Source organism: Actinia tenebrosa, unplaced genomic scaffold, assembly GCF_029948245.1.
Source record: "Actinia tenebrosa isolate PJP-AT-01 unplaced genomic scaffold, QUT_ActTen_1.0 PGA_scaffold4__44_contigs__length_22323623, whole genome shotgun sequence".
Lineage (NCBI taxonomy): Eukaryota > Metazoa > Cnidaria > Anthozoa > Actiniaria > Actiniidae > Actinia > Actinia tenebrosa.
In genome coordinates this window covers 1,689,767-1,717,352 of record NW_028292581.1, presented here as the reverse complement: position 1 = coordinate 1,717,352, position 27,586 = coordinate 1,689,767, and the positions used below count along the sequence as shown (strand labels likewise).

The 27,586-nt window shown below is 42.6% G+C and overlaps 3 protein-coding genes across 3 annotated transcripts; all 3 read left to right on the top strand.

The window, feature by feature from the left end:
- The first annotated feature begins 237 nt into the window (after window positions 1–237).
- Window positions 238–4,532, top strand: LOC116299080 (uncharacterized). Its single transcript, XM_031707718.2, has 2 exons — window positions 238–423; window positions 2,151–4,532. Exons 1-2 carry the CDS (start codon window positions 414–416, stop codon window positions 2,969–2,971), a joined length of 831 nt encoding a protein of 276 aa, XP_031563578.1. The 5' UTR covers window positions 238–413; the 3' UTR covers window positions 2,972–4,532.
- Window positions 4,533–4,669: 137 nt separating this feature from the next.
- LOC148906849 (uncharacterized) lies at window positions 4,670–5,664 on the top strand. Its single transcript, XM_089037282.1, has one exon. The coding sequence runs from the start codon at window positions 4,808–4,810 to the stop codon at window positions 5,495–5,497; it is 690 nt and encodes a 229-aa protein (XP_088893408.1). The 5' UTR covers window positions 4,670–4,807; the 3' UTR covers window positions 5,498–5,664.
- A 559-nt stretch (window positions 5,665–6,223) lies between these two features.
- On the top strand, window positions 6,224–27,461 carry LOC116299109 (uncharacterized). The gene is made up of 2 exons (XM_031707745.1): window positions 6,224–6,643; window positions 26,754–27,461. The coding sequence occupies exons 1-2, from the start codon at window positions 6,274–6,276 to the stop codon at window positions 26,867–26,869; spliced, it is 486 nt and encodes a 161-aa protein (XP_031563605.1). The 5' UTR covers window positions 6,224–6,273; the 3' UTR covers window positions 26,870–27,461.
- Window positions 27,462–27,586: the final 125 nt, after the last annotated feature.

Sequence of the window (27,586 nt, the reverse complement as noted above, 5' to 3'; positions counted from 1 at the left end):
AGCTTCAATCAAGTCAGACAAATGATCATTTACTTGTATTTAGAGAACTAACTAAACATTAACCAAGTAAATAGTTCATTTAGAGTCAGTACAATTGTACGGAAATTCGAGACCGTAACACAATCTAAAACAATTTATACCCCGTGACGGCTAGCACCAAAAATTTACGTCATAGATCTAAATATATATCATAGAATCCCCTTCCTTAAAGAAACCGTTTCGATACTATCAAAACAAACAGTTTTCCATAGTATAAAAATAAACGACATTTCTTCATATTCTAGAAGCAGATCATCCACTTTTTAAACAATGATCAAATAACTCTATGAACCTTTATCGATTCTGTTGATTCTTCTGATTCTTCTGAGATCGTTTAATTTATTTACTATCGAGTCGACGCCAGCTTTTGCAGTATGGCTCCAGGTAAGTCTCACATCAATTAATTCATATTTAATTGATTTGGACATAAAAATGAATAATTTGCAAGCAGCAGCTATGTTGTTGTTCAGCCGGTGAGCATAGTATGTGTTTATAGAGAGTTTTAGATTTACGTTCACGGCAAACGTGAAACGTCAGTTGACCAGTAAAAAATTCTATTAAATTACTGAAAAAGAATCGCAAAAAAGTCCAAGTAGTAGAAAAACAAAAGAGTATTTGCGCTTGGCGAGAAGGTTTGTAAAACGTAAAGTAAAATACAGGTAAACTATGAAAACGTAGTCACGTTTGCCGTTTGCGGGGAGAAAAAAAAAGTCAATCTAAAACTCTCTTATGTTGAGTCTTCCACTGACCTCGCATAATAAACCTTATGTTACTTCCTGTTAACACTACAACTGAAAGAAAAATATTTGAATCTTGATTCAGTTAGAAATAAAATTCATAGTGACAAATACAGTCAAAACACTAAAGGAAAATAGTCTATAGAGTATCTAGATTTTCAATCTTTCAGTTCATGTAAATACAGTGGTACTAAATAAAACATTGTTATTATTTGAAGTAAGTCGAAAAGTCTTACAAAATTCATACTTTTCAAAAGTCGTATCTTTATATAAGCTTTGAACAGCTTATTTTCTTCGAAAGTTACGTACAGTTTTATTGCATTTAACATTTTTCTGTTTTACTATTGTTACTAATTTGAAAATACCTTTTAACAGCTCATTCAAAAGTAATCATTGAATATAATTATCTTAAGTAGTTTCAGCGTTTAACGTCACAATTCATACCATAGAGCAGCTTTCGTATGACTGTGAAAAGCTCAGTGCCGTAAGCGTGACGTGCCGTGACCGTGATGCTTTCTAGAATTTTAATTGGCTGATTTTTTTCACGCGCAATATGATTGGTCTAAAAGTGCCGTGATCTTGTCGTGACCGTGTCCGCGCCGTGTTTATGCCGTATTCCGGGTATTTGATTGGATGGAGAGTCAATTCTCGTGCAATGTGATTGGTCCGGCGTATCCCTTGCTGTGTCACGACCGTGTTCGTGAACGTTTCACGGTCATACGAATACTGGACTAATGTCAGAACGAAGCCTGGGAGTGGATGAACAAACAATGAATCGTGAGATAAAACAAAGAACGCAGCTCACATGTGGAACAATACACATTGTTCACCATAATCCATTCTTTCTTTGTTTTTGTTATTTTGCCCAATCCCAAGCTTCGTTCTACCAGTGGACACCGACCCCATTCTCGGGAATAATCGATATTTTCATACATTTTACTCACTCACACTATCTCGCTTCTCATTGGTCGAGAGCCAACAGCCAGTCCATGATATCGTGTAAACTCGTCACATGTGATAAATACACTATCTGTAAGTTTTACTGCAGATATCACGTTTTAATATCATGCGAAGTTTATCAAAGGTCACAATAGAGATTGAAATACGTTTGCTATCTTTTTTGAAGGCAGAATTAAATCTTTATAATTCATAGTTTACAAAATGTATGATAAAACAATTATTGACTCGGTAAACATCTACAAAAATGTTTATACCCCTGTAAGACGGGTGTAAGCGACAAGGAAATGAATGGTGGTATCACAGCACTGAGTGGGTCGCAGGAAAACAGGTTGACCGCCCGGCCCTACAACTGTAATTGTTACAACTGCATGCTAGTGCCTTACAAAACCAACCTGTCTGATATTGTTTTTCCAGCCCAGTGCAAGCATGTGGTCGCCGCCGTGTGTTACATACTCTTCCAAGTCTTTCGTCTCGTGTGTCTGGCCATGTTCACTATTTTCATGCTCGACTGCACCGTCTATCATTCCCAAACCAGCGTCAACTGTAACATCAACTACACCATCTACAAACATGTTGCAACGCCAAGCTGTGGTGCCTACTGCTGGAAGGGTCTTTGGATCGGCTGTTCATGCTTCACCTCTATCATTGTTCTCTGTCTGGTTTGTATTCCCAGTGAACTCGTCGAGCCGCTTCGACCTGCGCAGAACATGCAAGTCATCATCTCTCTTTTGCGCAAGCAGTATTTTTGGTACCTCAACTTTATTCTCGGTCTTATTATTCTTTATGACGGAATAATTATAGCATCATCAAAGGTGACTTCAGGATCATATAAAGTAGAGATGGGAGTCATTATATCAAAAGTCTTAACCACATGTTTGATATACCAGTTGAACTTTACTTATCCCCCATCACTGGCATCTACAGACAGTTACCCTTTGGTGCACGTGAGTTACTACATGACACTCTTTGTGTTTGTCTTGGATAACTTTTGTAAGTTTACAGAGCTTTCTATTCGTGTTTCCTACAAGCTCTACACCGTCAATATTATCCATGAAGTGAAACAAACCGAAGTGTTGATTCTGATGCTGGAGATTGTAGACGCCTCACTTTATCACCACTTTTTGTCTTTCTTTTGGAACAAGATTTTCAGGGGTAAGAGTGATGTCTTGCTGACCTATAGTCCCGATATTGTTCAATCTTTGGATGCCCAAAGATATGGTTACCAAAATCTATGAATGTCTATCAAGCAGCCAGACAATGCCGTCAGTAAAGACTCGGTGGAGATTGAAGTCTTCAGTTGCGTATTTGTTTCTTAATAAAAATCTTAAGGTTGCCATAGTAATTCAGTGTTTCTGAGGGTGTGCAAGATAGAATGTCTATCAACAGCCAGACAATGCCGTCAGTAAAGACTCGGTGGAGACTGAAGTCTTCATTTGCTCTCTTGAACTTGAGTCCTAATGAAAATCTCTTGAGGAAAATAAAATTGGTTGAAAAGATAAGAAAGAAAAATATGATAAACAGTGAAAAAGAAAAGGTGCATTGTGCCCACCAACAGGAAAATTCTTGTTTGTCGTCGCCTGGCGTAAATATGAATAATTACCAAGGGGAAAAGGCAAACAATCTCGTAATATCAACAACCGACCAACCATCACTTTCTTATAGGTAGTTGGACTTCTTTTGTGGGTCTGATCTATACGAATAACGCAATAACGCTTATTACATGTATGACTTCCATAAAACTGCACTCCCACCCAGTACCTTTAACTACAAATTACCCTGGTAGCAGAGGTTGTTTTTTCCCCTCCGTAGGGCTGAGTGGCAGGCTGGTAGGACTGGAATGTTCTTCAGTCTCCTGACCTCTTAACGGGTACGTTAACCAGAGTGAAAAATACACTCGCTTTAATTCTAGCCTTTGCGCTCTTATTGGATACTATGTGATTTTTCAAAACTGAAATGAGTTTTATTTGTAGGAATCGCACGATCTCGAGTACGATTCAGAATTTTACTGGTACGAGTGTTTTTTTTTAGGCAAGCCGAGAACATTCAAAACATCACGAGCATCTTCGAATTGTACGAAGAGATTGTGCGATTTTTTGTTTATAATTAACTCAACAAAATTGAGCCTCAACAGAGAACAATTGAGGATTTAATTGTACTCCTCTTGTCCAGTCAGAATCGAATAATTTTGTAGAGTGCATTAAGAGGAATTTTTTTTCAATAATGAGCAATAATGGCAAAAAGCGCCAAAAACTAGACTTTTGTATGAGTTTTGATCCCAATTTTGTTTTGGGTTAACACTCAAAACCTTTTTTAAGCAGTTAGTAACTGATGTACTATGATAAAATGCCTGTTTGAAGCGGTATTTTCAATTGTACAAAGATGTTTTGTTGCATTTGTGTCAGAATGTAGCTTTGTCAGGCTTTTTATAGAAAATAAAAATTTCCGAGGACTGACAAAATTCGGGCCGAGTTCAATTTGGCAGTCAGAGGAATTTTTTGAATTCAATTATTTCCAAATTGGACAACATGTAGTCCTATTGCAGATTAATTATATCATCCCAAACTATGCTAGACTGTTTTCATAAGTCATAGTTTTCCCTCGAAAGAATGCGAATAATGGAAGTGATCCAAATTAAAGCAGGAAAGAGAATATGAAAATAATACAATAGTTGCTTATACGGGATTATAAAGTTACAATTAAGACAATAAATATGTAATATTTGCTCTTTAAGCTTTCAGAAAATGCATACTTTATAATTTATGATACAAATTAATTAAACGCGCTATGAGATTTCAAATAAAAGGAATCAATTGTGTCCTGTATATCCTTAATTGCGCAAATATTCATTCGCAGAGTTATGAGAGCCGTAACTTGTTTCCAGCAAGAAAATACCCGTTTTGTCGCTAGTAGATAAACACATTAAACACGAGCAGTGCAGGCATGATTAGCATAGCAACAATAAAGAAGGGTTGATAAAGGAACATTTACAGATATCCACTCATTTGAGGTGCAACAAGTCAGTTGCGATCAACTCCGCCGAACCCGAGAAAAGTCGGTGTAACATTTCTACCATGACGTGCCGCGCCTTGAGTCTTCTCTCAGCTCTTGTTCTTGCCTGTTATATGGTTTCCTTCGCCGTTTCTTCTCCAACTGGCTTTAGGATTTGCTTCAAAGAGACGGAGCGCAGTTCTCAGTGCCAAGGACCGTCACACACTTGTAGTGGATTTAGTTCATCTCCTTCTTGGACCCAAAGTTTCCGTGATGACACCGATGGACGCTCAGGAGGATGCAGGTATCAATGGCGAATCGAAGCAGGTAATAGAATCGAGAAGGGGAAAGAATACAGGCTGTGCTTTAAAGAGACAGAGGGAAGTTCGCAGTGTCAGGGTACTCGTAGTTCGTGTACAGCATGGAGCAACTACTATCCTTCTTGGACCGCTAGTTTCCGTGATGACACCGACGGCCGAAGTGGTGGCTGCCGCTACGCCTGGAAGATCGAGTCCCGTAGAACATATTACCACGGTTGTTCTACTGTCTGTCGCGTGTGTTTCAAGGAGACTGAAGGCAGCTCTCAGTGCCAGGGAAGCCGTCGAAGCTGTAGCGGATGGAGCGCACCGGGAAAGCGCAATCCAGAATGGACGTTACCTTTCCGCGATGACACCGATGGACGTGGAGGTGGATGCAGGTATCAGTGGTTTCTTGATTGCACTTCAGCCATCAAAGCTCTATTCTGTAGCCGTCACAGACCCTGTGGTCACTAGGATAGTTAATACTACATAAACTAACTAAACATCTAAATAGCTATGTAAGTCTCATGCTCTAGGTAATATACGGCAAATACCAGCAAAAAGACTCATAAAGCTAAATAAGTCAAAGATGTAACATGATAATTTAAAACCAAAAATAAAGTTAGTGTGCTGCATGAAAACATGTTTTGGAGTTTTTTTAAAATAAACTGAGTAGTAGATTAAGTATTCCCAAAACAAATTTGAGTACATGTACGTTGCTTGTTTACAGCAGAGCATACACCTAAGGCCAAAATGGCGCACGGCCGATTGCGTTACATGTAAACGAGGCATCCAGGGCCAGATGCAAATAGATAATATGGTGTCAATGCAAAGTATACACTTGTTTACTTGTTCTGTCTTCCTTTTCTTCTTACATCCAGGATAGCGACAATTTTGCAGCATCAATTTATAAGAAAATGCTGTAAATTTGTAAATTTGGCCCTGCACTGGATGTCTCGTTTTCAACCGGCCGTGCGCCATTTTGGATTTAGGTGTATTGTACCCCTGGTCACCATATTTTTGTCCGTTCGTTTAAGAATAATAACGGCCCTCTGAAGCCTATAAAATATTTCAGAGATAAATATGTCATGTGTAATGGGTCGAAGCAAGCAGGACGTAATCCTTTATTGCGTGACATAGATGCTTGCGTGATCAAGTTGCGTAAACAACTACAAAAGGTGAGTCACATGTTACATGTATTTGGCAATATCTCTACAAAGATTTCATTCTTCCTCGACAATGAGAAGGCAATGTCTGTGGAATTAGAAGTTGCTTTTGCTTGGAAGTCGATATATATAACCAATAAAGTGGAACTATTGATATGCAGAGCTGCAGGAATATACAAAGATCCCTTCGAGACTAGTATCGATGCGAAAGAAATAAGTGTTTACGAACTCGAACGATCAAATAGGACTGACACCAACACATTAGTTAAGGTGATTTCACTCACACCAGGAATTTATCATTTTGTATTTCGGGCATTTCGAAGCAAAGATGGAGATTGTAAACTCATTACATCAGATTTCTACGACAAGACGTGTCTGGCAACAGGAAGAGAAGTGAATTACGTCGAAGTATTGGCTCCAAACCATCACAGAAGTCTGAATTATTCATCGATTTGTAAGTATATTATTATACTATATATGAATATATGATTGTTTTTTTATTATATAGCAAGACATAGTTTTAAATATACACGACGAAGAAATGCTGATGACATTTCTGAGACAACCAACAGTTAACTTCCACGCAGATAACTTGAGTTTACAATTAATGTGATGCTTTTAGTCAATAAATTATCTGCTACATCAGTCATCTAGATTATATACTTAGTGCAATCTTCTCGATGGAATAATAACTTTCTTTGGCTCCTCCTTACCTATTATCATTATTATGGGTTATCATTATTCATTATTCTGTCTTGGATTATCTCTTTATGAAGGACTACTATGATCCTAGAAAAAAAACGAGACGCTAGGAATACTACAATGATTTCAATTCAATCTCTCGCCTAATTAGCGCCTAGTCTCTTTCGACAGGAATTCCAATTCGCGACACAGGAATCCCAATTCAACAAAAAAGAGACGAAAGACGCCTGCGACGGAGGCTACAAGCATGTATCGATGGTTCAATTTATAGCTTGGATTGTGTTACGGTCACCAAAAAGTTCGGACATCGTTCTCGGATTTCCATACAAGACTTTAAAGAGAAACTTTTGGTAGATTTCTTTAGTTAGCTATCTTAACAGCAGTAAGAAAAGCTTTAATCAAGCTAGTGAAAATGATCATTTACTTGTATTTAGAGAACTAACTAAACATTAACCAAGTAAATAGTTCATTTAGAGTCAGTACATTTGTACGGAAATTCAAGAACAATGTCCGAACTTTTTGGTGACCGTAACACAATCTAAAACAATTTATACCACACGACGGCAATTTGTTGATAAAACAAATGGACACCTGCTAGCACCATTCTCGTTCCCAGACCCTACTCATTAGCGCGGGGGGAGACCTTCCAGGAAATGAAGGGACTGCGAGCGAGGGAAAATTTTTATCTAATTAAGAAATAATCCCCAAATAATATATAATTATTCTATTTTTACATGCCCCATAACGCTTTGCACGTAGCGGGTGGCCAATCGAAAGACTGTCCCAAAATGACAAGTTCTTCAATAGGCCGTTTTCTCAAGGTTGCGCGAGTAGTATAGGGGATGGGGGTTCCAGCGCAACGACCACCGGAGGATTACCCGCCTAAAGTACCTCCTGAGATTTACACCAGTTTTACCCGCATCCCGTGCTGAGGGTTCCAGCGCAACGACCACCGGAGGATTACCCGTCTAAAGTACCCCCCTCGATTCGTACCGCGATTACCCGCATCCCGTGTTTATGTAAAATATGTTAGTCTATATATGGAGTGCGAAGATTGTAAAATAACTTTTAAGAAAGAAGTGGACTTGAAGAAGCATTTGAAGATGAAGACGAAATGTATGAGCAGCTATAATTGTGGATGTGGTAAGAAGTTTGAGACTAAGGTTAAATTGTTTTGGCATTGTCAGGATTGTGAGTATGACTACGACGATCTGAAAAGGGTCTGGAATTAGGTATAAGATATTTCCTATTATATAGATGGAATCCCAAAGCAATTTCGAAACGGTGTCAATACCCGGTAACGGTGAGATTGACGTTAGACAGTTTTGGCGTCAGTCAGAAAGGAAGGTCAAGAGAACGCTTCGAAAAGGTATAGAAGAATTAGGAGCCCTGAAAGCGAGTATAATGGTAGAAGTAAGTTTATCAAAAGATGAGGCAACGACGACAGCAATGCTGCGATCAAAGTCGTTAGTGATATTAGAGTCCACGAATCTGGATAGGTCACTCAGCGAAGCCTTAGAAGCAATAATGGAATCGCTGTCTAACTACACGAAAGAAGGATCAGGTTGGACAGTGGAGGAGGTAGAAGGTATGGAGGTTAGCATGGCAAGGTACGTACCAATACGAGGAGGAAGTTACGTGCCCCTGCCGGTGTGGGTAGAAAGGAAGAAAGCCATAGTGAACGTAAAGAATGACGACAACCGCTGCTTTATGTGGGCAATACGATCCGCACTGTATCCAGTAGATAAGGATCCATGTAGGACAAGTAAGTATCCCACAGACGATTTAGAGTGGGATGGTGTGGAATTTCCCATGCAGTTGATAGACATCCCCATATTTGAGGAAATAAACGATCTAGCCATTAACGTTTACGGAGTCAGAGACCAAACGATAGTACCACTAGTGTTGTCAAAGAGTAAAGGAGAACGAATACACCTTTTCTACCACGGCGGACATTATTCGTGGGTTAAACATATTAGCAGACTATTTTACAGACACACCAAACACAAAGGTAAGAAATACTTCTGCGATTGCTGCTTATTATCCTTTACAAGCGTTAAAGCTCTAAAGGATCACGACGAAATATGTCGTGGAGTCGAAGAAGTGGCGCAACGGATCCAGATGCCCACAGATAAGAACCTATCCTACTCAGACCATCAAAAGCAGATGCAGGTGCCTTACGTGATATATGCAGACTTTGAAGCGTTGATAACTAAGGAAGAGCAGAAAAGTGGTGCCACGAATAAGGTGGGATTACACGAGATCTGCTCCTTTGGTTACATAGTAGTCAGATCAGACGGTAAAGCAAACCCTCCTGTGATTTACCGAGGTAAGAACGCAGCTAATGAGTTTCTAGAAGCATTGCGAGAAGAGGAGGGGAAGATTAGAGAACAATTAAGACGTCCAAAGAAGATGGAATTTACCAAAGAGAACCAGGAGGCTTTTACCAAGGCAAAGAAATGCCACATTTGTCAACATACGCTTCTCCAGTTTGGAAGACGAGCCAAGAAAGCGTGGGATGAAGATGGAAAGTATTTAGGAGAAGCTCATTTTAAATGCGGGAAGTATGCTAAGAAGGGTGAGAAGCCGGGAAAGCCCTCCACGCATTGCATTCACTGCCACAAAGCATTTGTTGAGGATTTCTATGTGGATAAGGTTAGAGATCACTGTCACATCACGGGTAAATACAGAGGTGCGGCTCATTGGAAATGCAATATAAACTTCAAAGTAAATCCAGAAATGGAAATACCCGTATTCTTTCACAATTTAAGGGGTTACGACAGTCACTTACTTTTACAAGGAACAGACGGCTCCGAAGTAAAGTGCATACCCAACAACAAAGAAAGGTACATGTCCGTAACCGTAGGCAAGCTGAAGTTCTTAGACTCGCAGCAGTTCATGGCGGACTCCTTAGCAAACTTGGTTAAATACAACACGGAGTTCCCCATTTCCAGTCAATACGGCGCGGAAAGGAAAGGAGTCTACCCATACGAATACATGGATTCCTGGGAGCGATTCGAAGAACCCCTACCACCCAAAGAGAGATTCTACAGCACCCTAAACGAGTCTGGTATAAAGGACGAGGAGTACCAGCATGCGTTAGATGTGTGGGAAAAGTACTCCTGTGAGAATATGGGAGAATACCACGACATCTACCTACGTTCAGACGTAGTGCTGCTCGCAGATGTTTTCCAAAGCTTTCGAAAGATGGCAATGGAATACTACGGGTTGGATCCAGCGAACTTCTACACGGCTCCTGGGCTTAGTTGGAGTGCGCTGCTAAAGAAGACAAACGCGCAACTGGATTTCCTAACGGAATACGATATGTACCGCTTCATGGAAGACGGTATTCGTGGCGGCGTATGCGGACCCAGCAGACGATACGCAAAAGCGAACAATCCCACGGTGGAGTACGACCCGGAGAAGCCAACCACATACATCTTCTACTTAGACGCAAACAACCTCTACGGTTGGGCAATGTCACAGTACTTACCTGTACGCGACTTCGAATGGGATCCAGTGAAGCCGATAGACTTCTACATGCAGGTAGGAAAGGAGGAAGACAAGGGTTACGTTTTAGAAGTGGATCTGGAGTACCCAGAGCACTTGCACGACGAACACAATGAGTTCCCCTTAGCACCAGAAGCGATAGAGATACCATTTAAGCAGCTAAGTCCGTTGCAGAGGGAAATGTGTCCTGGTTACAAACCGTATAGGAAACTAACGATGAACCTGATGGACAAGAAGAAGTACGTGGCGCATTACCGCAACCTGCAGTTCTATGTGCGCCACGGCTTACGCGTGAAGAAGATCCATCGCGTTTTGAAGTTCACGCAGGAACCCTGGATGCGCCCCTACATTGACTTTAACACACAAAAGCGTACGCACGCAAAGAATGACTTCGAAAAGAACCTGTTTAAACTAATGAACAATAGCGTATTTGGTAAGACAATGGAGAACATCCGCAAGCGCGTAAGCATAAAGATAGCCAGCACCAGAGAGGAAGCAGAAGCATACGTATCACAGCCTGGATTCGTTAGATACGTAGAAATGTTAAACTTCTACGTGATTCACATGAAGAAAGCGAATTTATTCCTGAATAAACCCGTATACACGGGGTTTACAGTGTTAGACCTATCAAAGCTGCTCATGTATGAGTTTTACTACGACAAGCTAAAACCGAAATACGGTGATAAGTGCCGCCTCTTATACACCGACACCGATTCCTTGATACTAGAGGTGCAGACGGAAGACATTTACGAAGACTGTGTTCCCGACATCGATGAATACGACACCAGTGATTACCCACGCGACCACTTTCTTTACTCCCCTAAAAACAAGAAAGTAATCGGGAAAATGAAGGACGAGATGAAAGGAAAACCCATCGTGGAATACGTGGGCCTGAAACCCAAGATGTACAGCGTGCTAAAGCTGGACGGTGTAGAAAAGAAAGCTAAAGGCGTAAAAAAATACGTGGTTAAGAAGGACATTACGCACGAGTCCTACCTCAACGTATTACGAACACGCAAGGAACAGCGACATAAGATGAACAGCCTGCGCAGCTACGGACATCAAATACACAACGTTACACAGGAGAAGGTGTCACTGTCTGCATTTGACGGTAAGAGGTGGATGTGCGATGATGGTATCCATACGATAGCATTCGGACATCACACGATAAGCAGTTCTTCTTTGACGAACCCACGAGTGGGACCATCATGAAGATAATATAAGATGGGTTGACCCTTCTTAGCTATCGCACTTCGGATCTGGTAAGTTTCCAAAGACCAATTGGGATCCGTAGCTCTTTTGGATCCTCCTTCTAATTCACCCGGCTCATAGAGATATCGAACCGTGACATCGCCTAATTTCTTTTCATGGGGGAAGACCGCCCTCGAACTTCTGACGAAGGACTTGTGTTCCACGTGTTTCTTTTTTATGGCATCCCTGGGTTTTATTCCCGTAGCCCTGGCCGCCTCGTTGTTCAAAGCCGCGACGACCTGGGGGAGCCTCTGAGTCCATTCCCTGTTGCGTTTGGAGGGATCTTCCAGCTCTTTCCAATACTGGTACCCAAAGAGACGCTCGGCCAGGGTCTTATTGAATCTTTCAACGATGCTCTGACCCCTGTGGTACTCAGCTTCAGCTCTCCTAATCTTAGTGCTGTGGTCTTTAAGGGTCTTAGTAACCACGCCCATGAACTCCGTCCCCGCATCCACTTGCAGCAGCTTAGGCCATTTCAAGACGCGCTTATAAATTCTACCTAGGGCTTCTGCGACTTCTCCAGAATCCTTGCTGGTTATGGGTTCGGCGTCCTTGTATCTGCTTGCGATATCAACTACGGTCAAAGCGTATCTATAGGTCTTCTTTCTCACCTTGTCGTGCGGTAAGAAAAGCAAATCCGCCTGATGAACTTCATTGGGGGTATTTACGGTGAAGCTGGGCCTGGGAATGTACTTAGGCACGGGAAGATAAACCTGCCAGATGGTTTGTTTTTTCAACCAGTTCTTAACCGTTTCTTCTGATACCCTGGCCGCGGTCGCGAGTTTCTTGATAGCTGACGCTCCTCTCCAATAGCCTTCCGGCCCATAGTAAATCCTTTTAAGTTTGTCCTCTACGCGGCCCATTATATGAATTCCAAAACAAGATTGATCTTACGTCCGTTAAAATCCACCGTCTTTCCGTCCACCTTAATGACGATGTTTATGCTTTCTACCAAATTAGACAAGTCATAGCTTAAAGAAATGGGAGTGTATTCTACTGGGTCAAATGGATTACCTTTGGGCAGAAACTTGGACATAAGAGAAGACTTTTCTCCATTGTTGTAACTATTGACCAAGTCGCAATAGACTTCGTAAGAGGATGCGACTTTCCATTTCACATCATATGTATTGCCGCTATTTATCGTGGTACTAGTAAGACCTAGGAGTTCTACCAATGAACTGTCCTTTAAATTAGCGCTTCCACTATTTTTCTTGAATTTCATTTCATGGGGTAATCCTGTGGTAAGAGTATATCCATGCTTTGCTAGCTCCTTAGCCAGTGTTATGGGGGTGTAATGGGAATCTGGTATTTTTGGTTTGGTGCCGGAAGTTCCGATGACAAAGCCATTAATTAAATTATACCAAGAATTGTACAAAGAACAACTAACCAGCCGGACCCTTTCCGCGCGGATGGGAGGATTCAGATAAGTGGTAAAGTTATTCTTGTTGCTTTCCAAAAAGACGATCATTATATTAGATACGCCAAAGCTACGCCTCCTGCCAGCCCTGCGACTCCTACGAAGACCAACTCACTATCTTTTTGTTTCTTAGAAGGCTGGTAGTAATTCTTAAAGTCAGGCTTCTTTAACGCCACTGTGGGATGCGCTTGCGCATAAAGTTTGAAGGCGTAGTCTGTGTTTTCGAAGTTCTTATCCGCCTGCATTTTGTCTTGGTAGTTCTTGTCCAACCAATCCCTGTAGGCTTGTCTGTTTTCATTCCAAGCCGCCACGTCTCGCTGATATTTCTCCAGCGCTAAGTCGTGTCTCTTCCTTTCGGCGGCTAAATCTCCGCTGCGATCACCTCTAACTAATCTATCTAAATACTGACCACCATAATTAGCCCCTGTAAATGCTAAAGCTGCAATGACTCCACCTGCGACTAAGCTAACCATTATACATTAGGTAGGTACTTTTCCTTCCGTAGGTAATCCTTTACCATGATAGCCCCGCCAACGGCAGCGGTCATCTTAGCAAAATTAGCGAAGCTCTTGCTTGGGTCTTCAGTAAAGTCTTCTTTGAGCATTTTCTTACCTACCCAACCAATACCCGCAACGATGGAAGTAATGATAGCTGCTTCTTCAACAGTTTTCAACAACGCGGTCGACATTATATTACAAAGCGAGAAGGTCATTCCATTTCAGGGATCTTACTTTTTCTAACCTCCACAGGTGCGTGCACGGGCGCGTGATATGTTGGTGGTTCTACCTTTTTCGTTGCCCGCCATTGTAAGTAAAGGCTGCCTGCAGCTATGATGACTCCTAACGCGCCGATGACGTACCCAGGATTCCAAAAGGATTCCTCTTCCTCCACCTTTTCCTCTTTTTTGGCTTTGTTCTTTTTATTCATCTCCGCAAGCTTCTTTCCGGCAGCGACTCTGCCTGGAGATTTAGCCTTGGTAATCTTTTGCTCGGGTTGCTCTACCTTCGACTCTGGTTCACTCATCTTATATCTAAGGACTTGAAGGACTTGACAAGTTACTTGATGACGACTTGACAATGACTTGGCAATGACTTTACAACGACTTGACTAAGTACTTGAGGTGACTTGACAACGACTTGACTAAGTACTTGAGGTGACTTTACAACGACTTGACTAAGTACTTGAGGCGACTTGATCATCAGCAAGTGCCGCCTGGAAGACCTTTTCGACTTCTCTGTCCTTCTTGAAGTCCTTCCAAGATGTTCCGAAGGAACCTAGTACCTCCTTCAAGTCAACGTGCTGAGCTACGTGAAGTGCCGCAGAGGCGACTGCCATTAACTTACCACACTTCAAAGACAACCACCCGCAGGTTATCTTAAGTTCTTGGGATATGACATAGTCCTCGCTTATGTCCTTCCGCAGTTGCTCCACGTCGTCTATAGGCAGCGCAAGTCCAAGCAATTTAGTCGCAAGTCGGATAGCGGAATCTGCGACGGCGTCCGTGGTCTTACTTGCAAGGGCGGCCTCGTACCTCTTATGGAACTTCTTAACTTCCTCTTCTGGCAACTTATTAACCTGCTCATGGGTAAGTTCCTTGCCTATCATTTCTTTACACTTCCCCGAAGACACAAGGATGTTAAGTTGTTCCTTGAGGTTACTTTCGTCTAACTGTGTGGGGACTTCATCTAAGAGCTGCTCAATATCCATATACATTAGGAATCATAGATTCCAACCTCGTACGGAAACCTCAAAGAGAAGATCATCTTGGAATGTTGGTGCGTTTTTAGGTGCCGCATGTATTCGTGTAACTGTTCCTTGGATATCTCACCGCCGTAGTCGCTTAAGATGGTTTCCAGATCAGACTTGCTCGGAGTATAAAATACGACAAGCGATCCTATGTTTTCCCTGAAGGGCTTAGAGACACTGGTAAGCTGCTGGGAAAGCAACCAAACGCTGATATTGTCATGTCTGCCGCTAAAGGCGAGCTTCACTAATTCGGAGGTGCGTCTTTTTACGTCGTCCCCGCAGGCGATGTCATCCAGTATGAGGAGTGTCTGTGTATCTTTAGGGAATTGCTTGTGCCAGAACTTAAGATGGCTGGATAACTCGTTAGGGTCTAAGATATCTACAAAGAAGTCGTCATCTTTCACTCCTATACCCGTCCAGGTGCGGTTGTTCACGTAGGTGGGACAAAGCAGCACGATATAGTCGAAGCGGTATCTAAAGGGTCCTAATAGCTGCTCCACGATGAATTGGGTCTTTCCGCAGCCGGTGGGTCCTACTATCAGAGCGTTACAAGGCATGTGATCTGGGTTCATATATAGATGGAGCCAGTGGAAGCAGTGCAAAGAATTGTCGCCGACGCAAAAGATAAAAGAGACACCATAGAAATGCAAAGGGAGGAAATCGATCGGTTGAAAGAGCGCGTGCAGGAGTTGTACGATGAAATGTGCGGTCTGAAGCGCGCGGAAAGGTTTGGTGCGCTGGTAACGATAGCAACGTGGGCTAAGGAGTCCGTCAAGGATTTCATACGATATCCTCCATGAATATATATGGACTGCATTACGTGCGAAGTACCTGCTGACTGCATCATTCCTCCACCGATACCCAAACCGCGTAAGAAATACACCTGCCTCCATTGCAATAAGGTATTCGTCGAAGGATCCTTCGTTGGACATTGGTGTCTTGCGGATCCTAAAGCACAGAGGACCTTAGCTGATGTCCAGAAAGAGGATTAGCAAGGTTTCAAGCACCACTTTACTTATTGCAAGAGAGTTTCGAGCACCACTTTATTTTTCTTTCTTATTTATTGTTAAATGTTAAGGTTGCAAGGACCTCCTTCATCGTCATATTGCAAGGTCGTTCCTAAGCACCTCCTTAATTTTCTTTCTTATTTATTGTTAAATGTTAAGGTTGCAAGTTCCTAAGGACCTCCTTTATTGTTCTAAGATCATCGCAAGGGTGTTCCTAAGGACCCTCTTATTTACGTTGCTCCTAAAAGAGATGCTCTTAACGAGAAAGAAAGCTGGTACTCAGAACTCTCTTGCAACCTTAACATTTAACAATAAATAAGAAAGAAAATTAAGGAGGTGCTAGAAACTGACCCTGCAATATAACGAGAAAGAAAGGAGGTGCTAGAAACTGACCCTGCAATTTAACAATAAATAAGAAAGAAAATTAAGGAGGTCCCCCAAAACTCTCTTGCAAACCCTAAGGACCGCATATTGAGCATTTATTTCCCCTTGTTATAATGAACTGCGACGATTGCAACAAATCTTTTAGTAGCCGACAAAGGCTCCAATACCACGTAGAAAAGAACGTATGCGGGCGCCGTAAGACTACCACTTGCGGCGATTGCAGCCGGGTCTTTAGCAGCCCACAGGCGCTGAAGTACCATGTCGACAATGCTGTCTGCAAACGCACCCGAGACGATAACACTCTTTGCGGTAACTGCAATAAACATCTAAGCAGTGCCCAGTCTTTGGACTACCATCTCCGCCGCCGTGTTTGTCTTAAGGGAATTTGCCCACGCTGCGACGCTGACATCAAAGACGATTGGCATGTACATCGCTGTCGCCCCTATCGCTTGGATATTGCCTGCGAGGAACACGGAGACACAGCATCGCGTTGTTGTCCCGAGGAAACTGCAAGGCGCCTAACGAGATATAAGAAAGAGACAGACGAGATCTTCATGAACTTCGACAAATACGAAGGCACTCCTTGGGAGAACCAGGAGTACTGGGAGGCTCTTTGCGACCGTTGTGGTTGTCAACGCAGCGGTCAACACATTTGGCAGTGTCTGTATCCCCGAGTGGAGCCTGTAGGCACATTTGAAGACTATATGGTGTCGTTTCGCCGCTACGTTAAGAATAAGATATAATGATAGCTCAAATCGCAGCATTCGTAGGTGGTGCATTAATTACCGTGTTAGTCTTTGATATTACCGAAAAAATGAGGTCTGCCGAAGCAGACCAATACTTATCTAATCACACAGAGGATTAGCATCTACCTTCCTTTCGACGTCGAACTTCCATCGACCGTTAACCTTACCAAAGCTGCGTATGTGTGTAAATTCCTCGCCTTGGATTACATACCGCACGCAGTCGGGCGCCCATAAGGAGCACTCCCTACCTTCGTATTCGAGGACCAACCTTAAACGGCTGATGTCTTCGAAGACGACATAATTTTTTATTTTGTATGTGATGCCTTGGACTAATTCACGCCAGTGTGTCTGTTCAATGATCATTATATCTATGAAATATTCTTTGGTGGGTCTGCAGCGTCGCCTGCGTCTTGAAAGCCTTAACACACCAAGGGCAAGGCACGCGAATACCTTCCGCGTAATAGTCAATCTCCCTGCAGATAAGGTCATAGTCGTTGCACACCATAGTTAGGTAGCCATTTACCTCGTATTGCGCTAGTAACGCCTCTTGTTTGGGGGATAATACGCCGTTACCCTTAGGTGTCTTCAACTCCAAGCATAGTCCATTGTATTTTTTATGTGCATTAAGAACTAAGATGTCAGGCTGACCTGCCTGGTAACCTTTCTGCCAACATACTATCCTTTTGGAGGCCGAGTCCTGTAATTCTCCAAGACCTGGTGCAAGCAATAGGATAGGGTGGAACCGACGTATGTAGTCCACGACTTTCTTATGCAGGTCAAACTCATTCTCGATCTTAAAGACTAACTTGTTAGGACCATCGAACCGCCTTTCTATTTCATACTTACCCGTTTTCCTTAGCGTAGGAAGAACGTCACCTAACACCCATTTCCTGAACTTTTTTGCTTCAGCCTTTTCAGATCCGAATATCAATTCGTAAAGACCTTCCTCCGTCAAATACACGGCATTGGGTTGTGCGTTAAGGGTGTCACGCTGAGTTACACCCTTTAAAGACCTAAGAAGCACCTTATTTTCCTCTGATACATGATCAGACGCCGCTTTTCTGGAATTTACGTAACCCAACGCCAACGCCACGGACTTCGCTTTGAAGTAAAGTTTATCGCCTTGCACTATGCATTGCAGTTTGGTTTCGTTGTTTTCGAATACGCGAAGCATTATATACCAACGATATTTTTTTATCAAAAGGATGAGTGAGCACGAATCAATAGGCAACGCTCTTTAGCTGATTCATTTCTACGCTTAGTTGCGCGTCAGACACCACGAAGATATACGCGTTTATCTTAGTAGTGTCGCTAGCATGTTTGGTGCGCTTGATCTCCAACGTAATGCCGTCCTGGGTATTTACCAGGCGTAAACCCTGGCCATGTAGGTCTTCGTCGTTCGTCGTGCGCATGTCGATCCACAGCGCATACTTATCCTTAAAGAATTCCTTTGGGCCAATTTGGTTACCAAACTTACGCGCGACTTCCCGGTACATGTCCTCGGGCTTTATCCCTTGTGAGTAAACCTTATTAGGCACTCCGTTAATGCTAACGCCTACGTTAGTGATGTTAGGATTAAAGAATGCCTCCGAGTCGCGCAATCCTGCTACGTATTTCTTTGCAAACAGTAACATTATCCCTGTAAGGCTGCGCCTGGGAAGGTTAATGCTTTGGTTGATAACCTCTTCGACGTTGTTCGTAAAGCTGAACGTCTTGTACATCACGACGTGATCGTAAAGGAAAGCCCTCCCGGCGCTGTATTCCATGCCAGCGCTACGGGCCAGCTCTTCGCTGTATACCGTTTCGTACTGCAGCTCCAAGTTAGTAACCGAGTATGGGTGGACGGCTGCTGAACTTACGTCTTTTCCCTGCAGGATGTTTGTAGTGTCTTCTAGGGTTACTTCGAACTGCAGTTCGCTTAGCTGCCTTGGGTAGTATGCGCCGTGGTTCGTGATAATTTCGAAATCTAATGGAATAACATATTTAGTACCATAAGCTGTCTTTATTTCGTCTTCTCCTGAGGCGCCAGAGGTTGCGCTTCTTACCTTGCGTATGGCTACGCTTGCTATTCCCTGCTCTATCCTTTGTGCACGGTCAAATGCAGTCAACCATAAGTCTTTGTACGTGGTATACAAATCATACCTGTTTAAGTCCAGTAAGGATTCCCCGGCGAACTTTACACGCATTTTGGAAACGAGGTTTCTACCCGCATTATTGACGACGTGACGCGCGTCTGCGGTATCTGGCTGTATTGCTAGGTCAAACCTCAAAGCCAAGGTACCGGGTACTAGGACTAGGTTATCCGTTAGGCGGGGTACGCCTACGTACAGCGTCTCCCCCGGCTTTGCGCTAGAAGGTGTGAATGTAACCCGGTGAAAGGTGCGTTCTGCTTTCAGTCCGCCGACCTGCTTAGGTAATATGTTGGGGTTTAACTTTGAGCTTATCATATATAATGGAAGTAGAAGGAACGGATTTTGATCCCCTTACCGAAGACGGTCAAGTTGATATCAATGACGAAGAATACGACGCATGGACTAAAGGCGCGGATACCGACCCCCTAATCTACGACATGGCTCTAGAAAACAAGTATGGTAATAGATGGAAAAGCTTCAAGGCCGCCTTGAATCGCATGTGGCAATCAAAAAACCACGGCAGCCCCGTCCCTGAGTACTTGGAGCTTCAAAACATAGAGCAGCCTGAGGCAGCCGCGCGGGAAGCCGTAGAGTGGGCAATGGAAGAGCTAAATGAGCGCTATTCCCGTTTCGATGCTGACGACGTAAGGCTCACGGAAAAAGGAAACAAAGTCCTCATAAGCGTTCAAGACCTAAGATTTCCTGATAAAGACCGCTGGACGAAACCACAACCCCTCTTTGACGAAAATGGCGAAGTTAGGGGTGACGTAGCAAGATTAAAAGGCTTCCAGCGTGCCACTAGAAGCATGTTAGAAAGATTGGAAAACATAAATGAAAAGGTCGCGCTAGAAAAGCGCGTCGAGGGACTACAAGAAACGTTGGAAGAAAGGGAAGCAGATTATATGCGACAAAACCGACTACTCCTCGATGCTCAAAAGAGAGAACTTAACGATAAAAACCAAAGAATAATAGAACTTAGAGAACAAACAGACAAAGCCCTACGCGATAGGGACCAAGCCCAAAAGGCCTTCGAACTTGCCCTGCAAGACCTAGATATAAGCAAGGAAGAAGCTAAAAACTTGCATATCACCATATCCGGCTCTTTGGAGGAGCGGCGGCAGTTGGTTGCCGAAATCAACACTAAGGAGGAACAAATCCGGCAAAGAGATCAGGCCATTGAAGACCTGGAGGGGCAAATAGAGCGGCAGCAGGAAATAATCGAGGACCAAACTCGTACTGAAGAGGAAAGGGAGGCAGCTCAAAAGGAAGTAGAAACCCTTCAGGAAAGAGTCGCGGAATTACAGGCGCAAAAGGACAACCTGGAAAAGGAGCTGGGGCTTACTACCAAGGAAAAGGTAAAAAGAGCTCTGGTGAAGTATGGTATTCCGCTGGCATTTGCGGTCGCTATTAGCACCGTAGTAGGCGTGATCTTGTCCGCGCTTAAGGCTACGGGCGCGGGCGTAAAGAAATTAGGCAATGGGCTGACGGACTTGGGAAAAAAGATGGCAGCCGGTCTTCCTGGGCTGCTGGGTTCGGTTGTTTCCTTGGCACTTAGGGCCGGCGGCGAACTGCTAAAGTTTGTGGGGAATAACATTTGGATCCTCGTAGTAGCTATTGGAGTGGTACTCCTGAAGAAGATGAAGGGTTAATCTTATCCTTGTGTATTATGTCGGGCTTATCGTTGTCGGGTGTCCTCGACTGGGGATAAGTAAAGATAGTATTCACGCCGCCTTGATAGCGCGGAACTAGCGGTATGGCAGTCATAGTGCTAATGGTCTTATGGTTCCAGGTCGAATTAGGTTTGTTAATTGCACTATTTACGTGAGCTGCGTAATTACCACGCGAACCATCTGGGTGAATTTGTAACTTAACGTAATTACAATTAACCACCATTTGAAACGTAACCACGTAAAACGCCTCGGAACTAAATGGATATGGCTGCGCCGAGAAATGAGTAGGCTCTCGATTATTGGTTGACGTTCTAAAGGGTGTTAAAGGCTCGTCATTCTCATCAATTAGCCTAAATCCCATGATACTACCATACGCCTGGGAAATGTCAATGCTACAAATAATCAATGCCAGGCCTCCAACTTCAACCCACATCCCCATATCACGCCAGCCGCGACCGGTGTAAATTTCATCCTTCAAGTGATAAACGTAATGGGTTTCCTTCCAATGTGGATTCATATATTTCAGTAAACATAGTTTGCTTCTAAAGACTCATTACCGTAAGAGTGCTTATGGTTAAATGGTTATAAGCCGTATCTCTTTGATTTTCTATGCTATTTACGCAAACACTCCCGGTGTCATCTACGCGTATTTGCAGCTTTACCTTCCCATGGCAATCAGCAACCATATGAAAAGTCCAAACTGATAAATTCTCAGCGCTATTCGTTGGCGGCTCTACTGAAAAATGCGTAGGCTCCCTGTTGTTTGTCTTCACACGCATAGGCTGCAATATGCCATTGTCATCCAGGAACCTAAAGCCCACGTTGGCATGGCTGCTCGTGCCAATGCAAATACTACAAAGGATTAACTTCTTTCCTGAGTAATTCAAATTCACGGACATGCCCGTGACATCAACCCAAGATGCCTGGGTGTATTTTTTCTCGCCTGTGTAAGTCGTATAGACACAATCTACTCCAGCTACGTAGGGGTTGTTCATTGCCATATATAATAACTCAGACCAATGCTTGCAACTGTTAAGCCGGCTTTTAGTAAGTTATGGTCATATTCCTCGGTAACCTTCTTTACTGGTTTCTTTGGTGGCTTTTCTACATGCGTCTTCTTTGATGGTTTTTCTGCGTGTTCCTTTTTTGGCTTCTCTACGAAGTGAGGAATGTTCCTAAGAGTGTCAGAGTTCACGTCATTCACCCCAAACTTCATATCCTTAGTAGCTCGCTGCAGCTTGTTGTTATAACCCACAACGGAATGGGCGTTGATGACCAAATTACTCGGCATTAACCAACAACCAGGTGACAAAGCGTAATCCAGTCGCACTTTAGACTGCTGCACCGCTAATTGATATCTCTGCACCGACTTGGATATGTCGTTCTCTATTATTGCTGACTCAAATAAAGTTAGGAATTCTTCTTGCGTTTCCCGCGAAGCACCTTGGGATCCAACGATGGGGCTGCGGGTATTTACCTGCGCTCCTAAGATGCAGTACACAAATGCTTCAATGCTGCGGTTAATCCTGGCTAGGTTCCTTAAACCTTTTCCTTTCATCAACACGAATGGATCCCAAGTGCCGAGGTAGTTCGATTGGATTCTGGTAATTAATGAATTATTGCTCTTATCACCACCCATATCACCGAACTCTAACTCATTACTTGGGTATTCCTGATGCCCATAATCGGCCGGCTTCTCACCGTTGGCACCCCAAACGTAAACTATACCCAGCCCATGCGTCTTACCCTCTTTGTAACGAAAGTCTCTTTGCTGTGGTTTGAACTCATTAATTAACCTTTCTAGGGCTGCGGCGTTATATCGATTATTCATTGGATTAAATGCCTTATCTCCCGGTAGGGGTGCGTTAAGCTCCTTCAACAACCTCCTTACCGTAAAGGCAACGTGAAACCGCATGATCGGAACGTGAAACATATCCGCGGCAACGCCACAACCTTTAGTGGCGGCCCAGACAGCAAAGTTTAACTGCTGCGGCCAATATCGCATATTGGGTCCTGCTAACCATTCCCTGGCCTCTTTACCCGACGTATGCTTTAACATCGTATCCCCATAGATATTCCTTACTACTACATCAAATGATTGCCTACCCACTGAAATCTTCAGGAACGTTACCATCGTTTCAAAGTCGTTTACACCACCTTCAGCATCGTAAAATGGGTAATCTTCCGTGGTTAACAATAAGTTTCTAGGAAAATTGGGTGCTCTATGCTCAGGTTTTGGTGACCTTTCTTTATGAACGGGGTGTACAATCGTCAATTGCTGCACCTGATCGACCAGCGTAGGTTTCAAATCCTCATTACTGTACATCCTAGAGCCGTTATAGTAAATCCCATCGGGTCTTCTTTCAAACTTACTAGAGCCTGCATGTGGAAACATCTTCCTAAATGCTCTCCAGTTCCAGTGATCCCGGTTGTCGTGATGTGGTTGCTCCTCTACGTTATTTCCAAAAGCGTCGTACATTAGTATATGTAATGGATGTTATACCATCAGCGCCTCCACTCTATCCTGATTTACCTACAAAACCCAATGAATTGAATGCCGAGAACTTCCGCTTGAATAAGGTAAATCTAATCCTGGCTTACTTAGAGGGTCAAACAAAACACTATGAAAAAGTTAGGAAGAAATACGTTAGAGCCCGAAGCATTTTACATAAAATCGCGATAACTTCCGGCTCTATGTCCGTGGCGTTAACAGGTACTGGCGTTGCTACTTCGCTTACTGGACCGGGAATAATTGTTGGAGTTCCTTTAGCCGGCGTTGGGGCAGCCTGTGGTATTATTTCGGCTGTTGCTACGGGTATTATGAAGCAGTTGTCAAGTAAAATATCCAAGCATGACACGACAATAGCTCTGTCAAGGGCTAAAGTAAATACTATTGCCGATCTTGTCTCAAAGGCTTTGCGTGACAGAAAGATAGACGACGTAGAATTCTCGCTTATTCTGACCGAAGAGGAAAAGTACGAGAAATTAAAGTCGGACATAAGGAATAAAAAAACAGTTGTAAAAGATCTTTCCGAGGAATCTCGCAAAAAGATCTACCAAGAAGCAAAAGAAGAGCTTCAAAGAAAGCTTGCTCAGTAAACATCTGCTTCGAAAAGAGCGTGACGGGATTTCGTTTACGTATTGAACGCCGGCTGTCTGGTTCATATGCAAATTAGTTTCTCACCGAGGTTGTTTACATTTCCAACTTACTTCGGCTTTTTATATTTGGTTCGGGTTTTGGTCGTGTGCTCGGGTTTTGATCGTGTGCTCGGAAAACGCTGGTTGTTATGAGGAAGAGGGATGTTGGCGTTGCTATGTGATGTCATCGCCTGGGAATCCATCCCAAGAGGGGGTGGTTGGGGTCGATTTCGTGAAATATTTCGTAAATTACGTCAGGGTAATAAGGAATATCCTTATCCAGCCGACAAAACATCCACTCGGCTTTTGTCATATCAGAAACCTCGGGAATAGACTTACCGGTAATTTCAGACAAAAGATAAGGAATAGCTTTGTAATATTTTCCTAGTTTTAATTTTTCCAATGTCTTCCGTAGACTTTGTGGGGTTGGCTCTTCCAAGTGGTCTATGATTTTCTTCTTTACTTCGTTGTCTAAATATACCGGCCGAAAACCTTGGATATGACTCATCCAGTCCCTAAAGTAATTTATTCTCTTATAAGGTGTTTTCTTACGACCTCCATTGGCGTAATATTGCTCTTTGGTAGCATTTGGTACGGCATTACGAATATTTTTACCACACTCGTAACACTGTGCTGACGTGTCATCTTCTATTTGCATTTTCTTACCACAACAAATATACTTATTTGGCTTAGTAGGTACAAACTTGGGTTTCAAGCACTTTACACAAAAGTCATAAACAAACTCTTTACAATCTTCGCACTCCATATATAGACTAACATATTTTACATAAACACGGGATGCGGGTAATCGCGGTACGAATCGAGGGGGGTACTTTAGACGGGTAATCCTCCGGTGGTCGTTGCGCTGGAACCCTCAGCACGGGATGCGGGTAAAACTGGTGTAAATCTCAGGAGGTACTTTAGGCGGGTAATCCTCCGGTGGTCGTTGCGCTGGAACCCCCATCCCCTATACTACTTGCGCGCGCATCAAAATTTAATGAACTTGACGGGCCACGATACCAGAAAAAAAACCACATTGAACAAATTCTACTCGCGGGTAAAGGACGCAGTGCTCGAACCACTGACCCCGAGCGAATACTCAACCGGCATTGGAGAGAGCCGGACTACGAATTTGGAGCGTAGATCACCCTTTGCCACTCCAAAAAACTGAGTACTTGTCTCGAAATAAAAGCATTTCATGTGTGTATTTGGAATTGAAAATGTAAAGAGAGAGTAAATCACCCTTCCTGGGGGTATTGAAAATTAAAACTGAAAATTTAGATTGAATTTAGATTAGAAATTAGATTAATTTTAATACGTTTTGCGTTAAGGTGGCTGATTACTTTTCAACATTCGATTTGAGCCCACGATGTGCGCACGCTCAAAAACCGCTGAACACTTTTCACGATTTTATTGAAGAACTATAAATGTTTTGAACTTCAAGAGGGCAAAACCCTCAAATTTTGCACGGGACATTTTTTAATGTTATTTTCCAGAATACAGGTAATATCCAATTATTTTTCAAAGTTTAAGACAATTCTGTTTATCAGATTCATCAATTCTGTTTGTTTTGTGCTCAATTTTGTGCTCGATAACTTGCACACCATGTAACCTGAAAAAAAAAATTTTTTCCATTGTCTACAATAGTTTATTAAAACAACTTTTATCACCATTTTATAAATATAGTGTAAGATACTTGTTCGGAGAAAATTACTCATGTTTCTTCCTTAGTTTCGGTTTTATGATTTGCACAGAGCTTGATTTTCGCTATTTTTCCTCCAAAATTGAACAAACGCATGTCATTCCGGAGCGATTATCTCAAAAACAAGCTCGGGACACCCCATTTTTCTTTGCAGTTTTGAAATTAGCCTTACTGAATTTCAGGTTGAAAAAGTTTCAATTTTGTGTTTATTATTTACCAAAGTAGTCAGCCACCTTAAGCACGTTCATGGACCTTGTTCGCGCGCATCCTTTCTACGCATGAATTCAGTGAGCGCGCCCTCATCGTGATGACGTCATTCCAATGTTTTGATAAGCAAGATATTATGAATACGTATTTAATCTGTTATAGCTCTTAAACGAAGTCGGGCACCCCCTTTTGTATTTCGTTTTTTGAAAGTACTCGGTATTACCTAACTTTAGAGAAAAAAAATTAAAAATCTGATCTGGGATCAAATTGAAATTACATATTTTGTGTATAATTGGAATAGAATTTCACGTAACACCGACGTTCAAGTCCACAGTTATAGCGCATTAACATTTTATATTTCTAATTTTTAACTAGTTATTCGGTTATTTTCAAGTATTCTGTGAAAAATGGGGACGTCCAATTTATTTTTTCAATAAAATATGACTTTTGTTTTGACAGCTTTTCATGTTTACTTTGTTCGCGTGTTTTTACCATAAAAAGGGTGAACTTCCACGTACCCTGACGACTAAACGAAGTCGGGGACCTCCATATTTTATTTACTTATTTTACTTCTAGTATGATCTTTTTTTATCTTGCAAAACTTTAAAAAAATCTGACGTTGGGATCTTTTGCCCATGAACGTCCGATAGCAGTGGAGATAAAATTACCATGGTCAAATCTCACCTATTCATGATTACAGTAGATTTAAAGTAGGCTATTTGACCGAATCTCAAAACGTTTGACTTCGCTTGTGCACTGAGGAAGCCTCGACTCCTCTTTGGCGAAAGGCATTTCGGGTCATCACAATTTAGCTTGCGGCAAATTTTAGCTCCATATAAGTATCTGAGTCTCATAGAAAGCTTCCAACACTATGATAGACTGAAATGGTTAATGGTTTTGTAATAAATGATCTTACACTAATTGTATTGTTTTTTCTGTTTCCTATCCCCAGCAACTAGAGAGGATAGTTTCCATACTGCATACGAAAACTTCTCTGATAGTTCGAAAGCTCCCTTACTTGATAACTACGATCATGAGGAAAAAGGTCTATGTTGCACACTGTTATAACGAATCCATACAACATCCGTCGATCCTAAACAAGCCAGAGGAACCCTTCAAGCCGCTTGAATTGGGCTACAATGAAACCATGGCAAGCAAGCATGTTTGACAGGTTCTTCCCCTCTCTTGCTCGTTTACCTGTGATGTAAATGGTGCTGACAATTTAGGCCTATAGACACATCCGCGTTTTTCTCGGGCCGTTTTTGACCGGTTGTTACGGAGGCCTGTGAAGCGTCTCGCGACTTTAGCCTGCTTAGCGGCGCTCTAAGGGTTTGGCGAGGCGGGAGGGGAGGGGAAGGGAGGGTGGAGGATGGACTCGCTACGAAGGCTACTCGACTTTAAAGCAGGCAAAACAAAATCAGTATATAATGGCCAAAAGGCAATTTTCTACAAAATACTTCAACAAAATTGAACTTTGGCCTCGAAGTAACATAAGAAAAGCAGCATTTTTAGAAAGTTACTGTCGTCCACCCCAAACCGTGAACACTCGAGTTTGTCAACCAATCAGATTAAGAGTGGAAAAGAATAGAATTCGAGTTATTGAAATGAGTTATCGAATGTATTGAAAGTAAAAGACAGTAAAAGGTAATTCTGGAATGTATTGTTTTTAGCACTATGGTTACACCGCTTGTATTTTTTCCTTGTAAAGCCGAGCTAGCCGACCTTGCTTGGCAAGTACCCTCCATGCTTGTTAGGGACTGTTCATTAATTATGCCTTGGAGGGAG

What these genes read in the sequence shown, in the direction of transcription:
- LOC148906849 (XM_089037282.1), top strand. Translation starts at nt 4,808, where the DNA reads ATGACGTGCCGCGCCTTGAGTCTTCTCTCAGCTCTTGTTCTTGCCTGT.
- LOC116299109 (XM_031707745.1), top strand. Translation starts at nt 6,274, where the DNA reads ATGTCTGTGGAATTAGAAGTTGCTTTTGCTTGGAAGTCGATATATATA. An exon ending in TCTGAATTATTCATCGATTT is followed by an intron (nt 6,644 to 26,753) that starts GTAAGTATATTA and finishes TCCTATCCCCAG; the next exon opens with CAACTAGAGAGGATAGTTTC.